This window comes from Triticum urartu, chromosome 2 (genome assembly GCF_003073215.2).
Source record: "Triticum urartu cultivar G1812 chromosome 2, Tu2.1, whole genome shotgun sequence".
Taxonomy (NCBI): Eukaryota; Viridiplantae; Streptophyta; class Magnoliopsida; order Poales; family Poaceae; genus Triticum; species Triticum urartu.
Genome location: NC_053023.1, coordinates 598389182 through 598398528, shown reverse-complemented (window position 1 = coordinate 598398528; position 9347 = coordinate 598389182). Strand labels below are relative to the sequence as shown.

The following is a 9347-nucleotide window of genomic DNA, read 5'->3' as shown; positions in this document are numbered from 1 at the left end:
GCAAGATGAGGCTACCATGTAAATCTAGGCATTTTTCTACCCCATTTACATATAAAGATTATTAAAATCCGAGTTACGGTTATTTAGTTATGAATTAAAACATTTTAACAAGTTATTTGAGAAACTTTAACCAAACAGCATTTTAAATATTTCAAACATGCATGAAAGTTGAATATTCTTAAACTAGACAAAATTCTCAGCAACTTTCATATATAATTTATTTAGATCCGATGGACGGTTGGTGAGTTATGATATGCAAGAACTCTAGGGGTTTTTCTAAAAAAACTGCAGTTCTCTGATTAAATAGCAAATTCGTAGGACGGGAAAAAACATGACATGGGCCGAATCTTGCTGGCCCGACAGTGCACAGGGGCTGGAGGGGTGCTTCTCACATTGGGCTTGGCCCGGTTGGTGCTGGGCTGGACGAGGCAGACGGCTGGGCCTGAGGGGCCTTGCTGGAGGAGAGTCTGGCAGAGGCGAAGCTGGGCCGGTGGGTGGATCGAGGGATCAGGGCTTGCACTGGCGTAGCCCACGCGTGTCGTCGTAGCCTTCCTGGAAGACGTGGATGAGGCGCACGCGGTCGTGGTCAGCGGCTGGAGCGTTGACGAGCCACGTACTCGTCGTTTCCCTGACGAACGAGGCAAGGAGTGCCGGCGGAGGACTTGGCGTGGGACTCCGGGATGGCGCGGCGGCGGATCTGGGCGGTGGAGGTCAGGGATGGCCCGTTCTGGCCGGAACCGAGGCGTGGAACGAGGTAGGATGGAGCTTCAGGTTCGGGCGGCCATGGCGTCGAGGCGAAGTAGGCCATGGCGACGGCGGCAGTCGCTGCGAGGGGCGATGTCGTTGCTGGAGTTCGAGAGGGGCTCATCTCCCTGCGCTGACGAGGAGAGCGGGGAGGCTGCAAGGACAAGGACGACATCGCGAGACTTGATGCGGGACTGCTGCGGGAGGCGTCCGGTGAGGCGCTCGTGCTCAGGCACGAGCAGAGGCGTATGGGAGGCGGCAAAGGGCATGGGGCTCAGGCGGGGATGGATGGATCCGCCTGTTTCCGGGCCGGATCCGGCCAACGGGGCGCCGACGGAGCTCCGGCGAGGGTTGACCAAGGCGGCGGCGACCTGCAGCTGATGAAAAAAACAAAGAGAGAGGGAGATTGTGAGAGAGGAAGAAATCGGGAGAGGGGGAAGAAGAAAACAGAGGAGAAGCAGAGGACCTGGAGGCCGGCGAGGTTGGACGCTGCGGGGTGGCTGCGGCTCGGGAAGAGGAGCTCGGGCTCCAAGAGAATGTCCTCTTCCCTGGGACGATAGGAGGCAGAAGAAAGCGAAGGTTGGTTGGTAGCTGAAATCGAGGAGGAGGGGATCGGTGGCTGGTTCGAGTGAAGGGGATCCCGAGGTGGATCTAGGAGCGGCGACGGCTTCTGGGAGGATGGGACAAGGCTCCTGATTATTAGGGTTGGACCTAGTATATATATGGCAGGTGGAAATAGTTAGGGGCTATTGGATCCCTCCAATCGTAATCGGACAGTCGCGAATAAAATAGCTAGGGAGTCCAAATAAGAAAACGGTGACGTTTTGTAGACGTTTGGAGATGATCCGGACACAACGGTAGCGACTATCCGGGTCGGGTCCGGGACAGCTTTCGGAAGCGCACGAGGAGGGCCGCGGGCTGACGAGAGAGGTTAGGTTGGGTCTGGCGGATTGTGAAGAGCGGGTTGGTCTGAGAGAAGAGGGGAGAGATGCAGCCCGGCACGGTTTCCGGAGACCGAAAATGTTTGACGTTAGACCGGCTATATTGCCGCTATAGTTAACGGTTGGGCTATCAAACGAACTCCCAATGCGATGAAACTTGACAGGCAGTCTATCTACACTATAATAAGACCACATGCCAACTTTCATCCCATTCCGAGAACATTTTCCGGTCACTTATAAAATAATATTTCGGACATGCTGCGGGCGCGTGCAAGTGTGTCTGGGCTCAGAACGGACAACGGACGGAACAAGGAGACCGGGACGGATGCAAGTTTCGAAAACATGATGATGCAATGCACATGATGACATGATAAGATGCAACACGCAAGCAAATGACAAGGCAACAACAGCGAATAACTGGAGGACACCTGGCACATCGGTCTCGGGGCGTTACACTTCCCTTGCACCTTGTCGGCAAACTGATATCTTCCATAATCGGAAGCGCCACCGCGCCCCCTTGAGCTTCTCTACAAGCTCTCCCATTCCTCCTGGCGGGGACGCGGATGGCCACAAGGCTTGGACAATACCCTGCATCACCTGCCGAACTTGCTCGTGCAGTTGTAAAAGCTCTGGTAGAAGATCACCCGAAGACCCGGGCATCACTTCTGCGGGACGACCCGTCAGCATACCTGCAGACACAACTCTGTTAGCCGGCTTCTTCGCTGAACTCCTTTAAAAGTTTGTTCAAGCACTTAATAAAAATGCCGCGCCAAAGCTGCTTATTCTCCTTTACGGAATCCGCAAGCTGGGCCCGGACATCTTTCAGTTCCTCGCCCAGCCGGGTATTGGCGTCTTGGAGATTATTTTTCTCCTGCCTGACTCGCGTAAGCATGCGCTCACCAGCATTTAGCTATCGATCAGCACGTGCCGCATTCACCTCGACGGTCTCCGGATTCACTCCGGGGTCACCTGCAATATCTATTGTTAGATTTGCATACATGCCGCATACTACCTGGTACTTGTATTCTTTGCAAGGGAAACATGTGTTACCAGAGGGACCCTTCTCGGACTCCCTCAATGCGGCAACAACGGCCCCTAGCTGGGCCTTGCACTCTTCCAGCTCTTGAGACAATTGGGAATTCTTCTCTGTAAGAACCTGCTCAAATAATGATCCTTAAATCAGTTGTGTCAACTGTTTCAAGTCTCAGTGGCTACTAATACATATAATCATCAGATTTACTTACCTGTATATCCCTTACATACTGGTATGTGGCTCTGGCTAGACCATTTTGAGCAGCACGGATGTACGCGTCTCCGGAATTGATGGCATCAAATGCCTCTGGTGAGAAACAAGCGTCATGGAGTACCGCCCGGCGACGCCTGTGATTCATGGCGCTCTCCACTTCGGAATTTGTAGCGGATAGTCCTTCTGCGTCCTCTGTAGGAGGAACATCCGGCGTCTGCCTCGCGTTAGCTTCTGCCTCTATGTCTGGCCCTGGAGCCCGACTGGTCGAGGTGTGATCGGTAGCCTCTCCGAATATAGTCCGGCGGGAGTTTTTTCTAGGAAACACGGATGTCATTATATTTTAAGCAAGACGACAACCACGGAGTGAGGTTTTGTGTCATACCTCAGTGCTGGCGTCTCTGTCCTGACCGCCTTCCTTTTTTGCCTACCCGGCTTCGGTGCCTGTTGGTGGCGAGTTGCTATAGGTCCGGCACGGCGTCCTGAAGGCCTTCCCTGTAAGACACCATACGTGTACGATAGGTGAAGTGCATAAAAGGGGATCCTTTTTTGGGAGTTGGGACTTTGTTTTTTCTTACGTGCGACGCAGGGAGTAGTCCAGGATAGTCGGCCGTTATGGCTACCATGGTGTCATCACAGCTCAATTGATAGAATTGCATGTCTATCAGATCCACAAATATGTCCGGATCCTTTTCAAGTCCGGGATCGAGGGCCCGTCCGGGGTCCTCCGGTTGTGGAGGTGGGCTGTTGACCTCCCTTACCGCTTTTTGCAGTTCCTGCCGTGAAATGGCAAGGTGAGTACCTACGACGAAGAATGCGGGAAGGTTGAGAGTAAAAAGGTACAACTCACCCAGCTTGGAGGGTTGTACATGGAGAATCAGTCCCGTGGTTTAATATGGATGAACTCCTCTTCCTCTCCCTTGAACAACTCAGACAGAACTTTTGCTAAAGCAGTAGATGAGTCCGGTCCCTTGCGCCCGCAACGGGTGGCATCGTCTTCCCCGTTAAAACACCATAGGGGTGCCCTCGATATTGAAGTGGTTGCACCCCCCGCATTATGCATATTGACATAACCTAGATTATTGTCAATCCTGATTGAGCCAGCGCTTTAATCCGGTTCATCAGATAAAGGACTTCTCCGTTATATTCCTCCTGGGGGCTCCGTGGGCGCCAACTTCGACGTTTCTTCAGAGGAGTGTTGTTGAACTCGGGAAGACCCCGCTGAACAGGGTCTAGAAGGGGGACGTCCTCCATGTAAAACCACTCCGAAGGCCAGTCTTTGGACGTCTTCCTCGGAGTGCCGGACGGGTATCCGGTCTCGGCGATGCGCCATATTTCGGCTCCGCCCACTTGATAAAGTGACCCCTTCTGTGTGCAGGGCACAAGGCAGAATAGCCTTTTCCACAACTCGAAATGAGCCTGGCAGCCGAAAAACAGCTCACAAATGGCAACATAACCTGCGATGTGTAATATGGAAGCAGGGGTGAAATTATGCAACTGGAGGCCGTAAAACTCCAGGAGCCCGTGGAGGAACGGATGAATTGGAAATCCGAGCCCCCTTAGTAAGTAGGGGACAAGGCATACCCGCTCCCCCTTGGAGGGATTGGGGAAGCTCTCCGCTTGCTCCCCGCCATTATAAGTGGCGAGCCCGGCTCGAACGGGGACCATATACGCCGGAGGTATAAATCCCTGGGTCTGCAACTCTACTAATCGGCCGTGCGGGACGGAACACTTCTCCCAATCGCCGGGCTTATGGCTACGGGAGCGAGAGGAGGAGCTGCGGTGGCCGGCCATGATGGAATTGATTTTTCCGAGCGCGCTCCGATGGATTCTCGCTGTGGGAGGGTGGTGTGGATTGGATATAAGAATCCCCATTCCTTTAATAGGCGATTTATTTACCTGGTTAGGGGGGCGAATGTAAAAATGCCCTGGCTCCTCGCCTTCGCTCGAGGCATGGAAGATGGCCCTTATTGGGTGCAGAAGCCAAGAAGTCCAACATTTATGGGAGCCAGACACTACTTAGCAGATATTCAGGATTTGGAGAAGAAACCGCCTTGCAATGCCGAAGACAATACTACGCGCCGGACTCATCGTCATTGAAGCCTGGTTCGGGGGCTACTGAGGGAGTCCTGGATTAGGGGGTCTCCGGACAGCCGGACAATATCCTTTGGCCGGACTGTTGGACTATGAAGATACAATATTGAAGACTTCATCCCGTGTCCAGATAGTACTCTCCTTGGCGTGGAAGTCAAGCTAAGCAATACGGATCTGTAGATCTCCTCCCTTGTAACCGTCCTTGTGTAACCCTAGCCCCCTCCGGTGTCTATATAAACCGGAGGGTTTAGTCCGTAGGACAACCTACAATCATACCATAGGCTAGCTTCTAGGGTTAGCCTCTATGATATCGTGGTAGATCAACTCTTGTAATACTCATATCATCCAGAATAATCAAGCAGGAGGTAGGGTATTACCTCCATCAAGAGGGCCCGAGCCTGGGTAAACATCTTGTCTCCTGCCTCCTGTTACCATCCGCCTTAGACGCACAGTTCAGGACCCCCTACCCGTGATCCGCCGGTTTTGACACCGACACTACCACCGTACTAAGCAAAATAAGATGCATACAAGATAAACATCACATGTAATCAAAATATGTGACATGATATGGCCATCATCATCTTGTGCCTTTGATCTCCATCTCCAAAGCACCGTCATGATCTCCATCGTAGCGTCGTGGTCGTCTCACCAACTATTGCTTCTACAACTATCGCTAACGCATAGTGATAAAGTAAAGCAATTACATGGCGTTTGCATTTCATACAATAAAGCGACAACCAAGGCTCCTGCCAGTTGCCGATAACTTCGACAAAACATGATCGTCTCATACAATAACATATATCACATCATGTCTTGACCATATCACATCATAACATGCCCTGCAAAAACAAGTTAGACATCCTCTATTTTGTTGTTGCAAGTTTTACTTGGCTGCTACGGGCTTCTAGCAAGAACTGTTCTTACCTACGCATCAAAACCACAACGGTGATTTATCAAGTTTGCTATTTTAACCTTCAACAAGGACTGGCCACAGTCAAACTCGATTCAACTAAAGTTGGAGAAACAGACACCCGCAGCCACCTTTATGCAAACCTAGTTGCATGTATGCCGGTGGAACCGGTCTCATGAACGTTGTCATGTAAGGTTGGTCTGGGCCGCTTCATCCAACAATACCGCCGAATCAAAATAAGACTTTCGTGGTAAGCAGTACGACGATTACCACCCACAACTCTTTGTGTTCTACTCGTGCATATCATCTACGCATAGACTTGGCTTGGATTCCACTGTAGGGAAACACAACATGCAATCAAAAAAATTCCTATGATCACGCAAGATCTATCTAGGAGATGCATAGCAACGAGAGGGGGAGAGTGTGTCTACGTACCGTCGTAGACCGAAAGCGGAAGCGTTAGTTTAACGCGGTTGATGTAGTCGAACGTCTTCTCAATTCAACCGATCAAGTACGGAACGTATGACACCTCCGAGTTCTGCACACGTTCAGCTCGATAACGTCCCTCGAACTCTTGATCCAGCAAAGTGTCGAGGGAGAGTTTCGTCAGCACGACCGCGTGATGACGGTGATGGTGAAGTGATCCACGCAAGGCATTGCCTAAGCACTACGACAATATGACCGGAGGAGTAAACGATGGAGGGGGCACCGCACACGGCTAAGAAAAATTGATGTACCTTAGAGGTGAAACCCCGCCCCCATATATACATGAGGGAGAGGGGAGGAGGCCGGCCTAGGGCGCGCCAAGTGGGAGGAGTCCCACTTGGACCCCTAGTCCAATTTGGAACCCCCCTTTCCTTTTACCGGAAGGGGAAAGGAGGAACGAGAGGGAGGAGGACAAGGAAAGGGGGCTGCGCCCCCTCCCCTAGTCCAATTTGGGCTCCTTCCTTGGGGGGGGGGGAGGGCACCACCCCTTGTGGGCTGCCTTGCCTCTCCCACATGGGCCATATCTTCCCCTGCGGGGTTCTGGTAACCCCCCCGGTACTCCGATATGTACCCGATACATTCCGAAACACTTCCGGTGTCCGAATAGTATCGCCCAATATATCAATCTTTACCTCTCGACCATTTAGAGACTCCTCATCATGTCCATGATCTCATCCAGGACTCCGAACAATCTTCAGTAACCAAAACACATAACTCATAATACAAATCGTCATCGAACGTTAAGCGTGTGGACCCTATGGGTTCGAGAACTATGTAGACATGACCAAGACACATCTTTGGTCAATAACTAATAGCGGAACCTGGATGCTCATATCGGTTCCTACATATTCTTCAAAGATCTTTATCGGTCAAACCGCAATGACAACATACGTCATTCCCTTTGTCATCGGTATGTTACTTGCCCGAGATTCGATCATCGGTATCTTCATACCAAGTTAAATATCATTAACCAGCAAGTCTCTTTACTTGTTCCATAATGCATCATCCCGTAACTAACTCATTAGTAACATTGCTTGAAGGCTCATTATGATGTGCATTACTGAGAGGGCCCAGAGATACCTCTCCGATACTCGGAGTGACAAATCCTAATCTCGATCTATGCCAACCGAACAAACACCTTCGGAGATACATGTAGAGCATCTTTATAGTCACCCTGTTATGTTGTGACGTTTGATAGCAAACAAGGTATTCCTCCGACATTCGGGAGTTGCATAATCTCATAGTCAAAGGAATATGTATAAGTCATGAAGAAAGCAATAGGAATAAAACTTAACGATCATTATTCTAAGCTAACAGATGGCTCGTGTCCATCACATCATTCACCTAATGATGTGATCCCGTTCATCAAATGAAAACACATGGCTATGGTTAGGAAACTTAACCATCTTTGATTAACGAGCTAGTCTAGTAGAGGCTTACTAGGGACACCGTGTTTTATCTATGTATTCACACATGTATCAAGTTTCCGGTTAATACAATTCTAGCATGAATAATAAACATTTATCATGATATAAGGAAATATAAATAAGAACTTTATTATTGCCTCTAAGGCATATTTCCTTTAAGAAGGGGAACTGACACGTATTGTATTTTTGCAATTGAGGATAAAAAGATGGGGTTTTCATCACATTGCTTGAGTTAATTCCTCTACATCATGTCATCTTGCCTAATGCGTTACTCTGTTCTTATGAACTTAATAATCTAGATGCATGCTGGATAGTGGTTGATTTGTGGAGTAATAGTAGTAGATGCAGAATCATTTCGGTCTACTTGACACTGACGTGATGCCTATGTTCATGATCATTGCCTTAGATATCGTCATAACTTTGCACTTTTCTATGAATTGCTCGGCTGCAATTTGTTCACCCACAGTAACAATTCCTTTCTTGAGAGAAGCCTCTAGTGAAACCTATGGCCCTCGGGTCTATTTTCCATCATACAATCTTTTATTTTACATCATATAAGTTTCTGATCCACACTTTTAATTTCCTATTTACTTTGTTTGCAATCTTTTACCTTCTGTTGTGGAATTGTCACGACAGATGTCCTAGTGGAAGTACTTAGTTGTGGAGCCATTGTGACGTAGTTAGCTTAAAGGAGTTAAAACGGGGCAAATGACATGAGGAGTTTATACTGGATCGGCCCCTTATGGTGAAGGTAAAAGCCTAATCTAGTTTGAGGTGGTATTGCTAGGGTTTCGATTACCAGGGAGCAAATACGCTTAGCCTGGCTTTCAATCTGTTGTCTCTTGCCCTAAGCCGTTGTCGGGTCGTCCCCTTATATACATGGGTTGACGCCCCACGGCTTACAGAGTCCCGGCCGGCTCATACAAACGTGTTCGGCCCGATGACTTATCTTACATATGGAACTTAGATCTATTCCACCTAAGAATGATATCAATGAGTCTCTAAATGCCATGAGAATTTCCACTGATGAGTGCAAATAAAGAACCGCTAAGATGCGTGCTAAGAAAGATTGGCTTATAAAAGCATGTTCTTCTATTTTCCGTGAAAATAATGATGAAGATCTTAAAGTGATTGATGTGACTCCTATTGAATCTTTGCTTTCCAATGTTAATCTTGATAAAGATGGGACTGGAGACGAGTCAACTTTAGTTAGAAGGCGTCCCAATGATTCGGAGTTTTTAGATCTTGATGCAAAAATTGATAAAAGTGGGATTGGAGAGGACAAAACTTTAAGTAGCAATGAACCCACTCTTTTGGATTTCAAGGAATTTAATTATGATAATTTTTCTTTAATAGATTGTATTTCCTTGTTGCAATCCATGTTGAATTCTCCTCATGCTTATAATCAAAACAAAGCTTTTACTAAACATATCATTGATGCTATGATGCAATCTTTCGAAGAAAAGCTTGAATTGGAAGTTTCTATCCCTAGAAAACTTTAT

At 48.6% G+C, this 9347-nt stretch overlaps 1 protein-coding gene across 1 annotated transcript; it reads right to left on the bottom strand.

The window, feature by feature from the left end:
* Positions 1–231: 231 nt before the first annotated feature.
* On the bottom strand, positions 232–3554 carry LOC125537456. The gene is made up of 4 exons (XM_048700773.1): positions 3507–3554; positions 3314–3423; positions 1211–1436; positions 232–1121 (listed from the first exon to the last, which is right to left on the bottom strand). The coding sequence occupies exons 1-4, from the start codon at positions 3552–3554 to the stop codon at positions 768–770; spliced, it is 738 nt and encodes a 245-aa protein (XP_048556730.1). The 3' UTR covers positions 232–767.
* Between the last annotated feature and the right edge of the window lie 5793 nt (positions 3555–9347).

Excerpts from the sequence above, each read along its gene's own strand:
- LOC125537456 (XM_048700773.1), bottom strand. The coding sequence starts at position 3,554 with ATGGTAGCCATAACGGCCGACTATCCTGGACTACTCCCTGCGTCGCAC. Across the intron at positions 1,437-3,313 it reads ACAGAGACGCCAGCACTGAG|GAGCCTTGTCCCATCCTCCC; the intron begins GTATGACACAAA and ends CCTAATAATCAG. Across the intron at positions 1,122-1,210 it reads CCAACCTCGCCGGCCTCCAG|CTGCAGGTCGCCGCCGCCTT; the intron begins GTCCTCTGCTTC and ends TTTTTTCATCAG.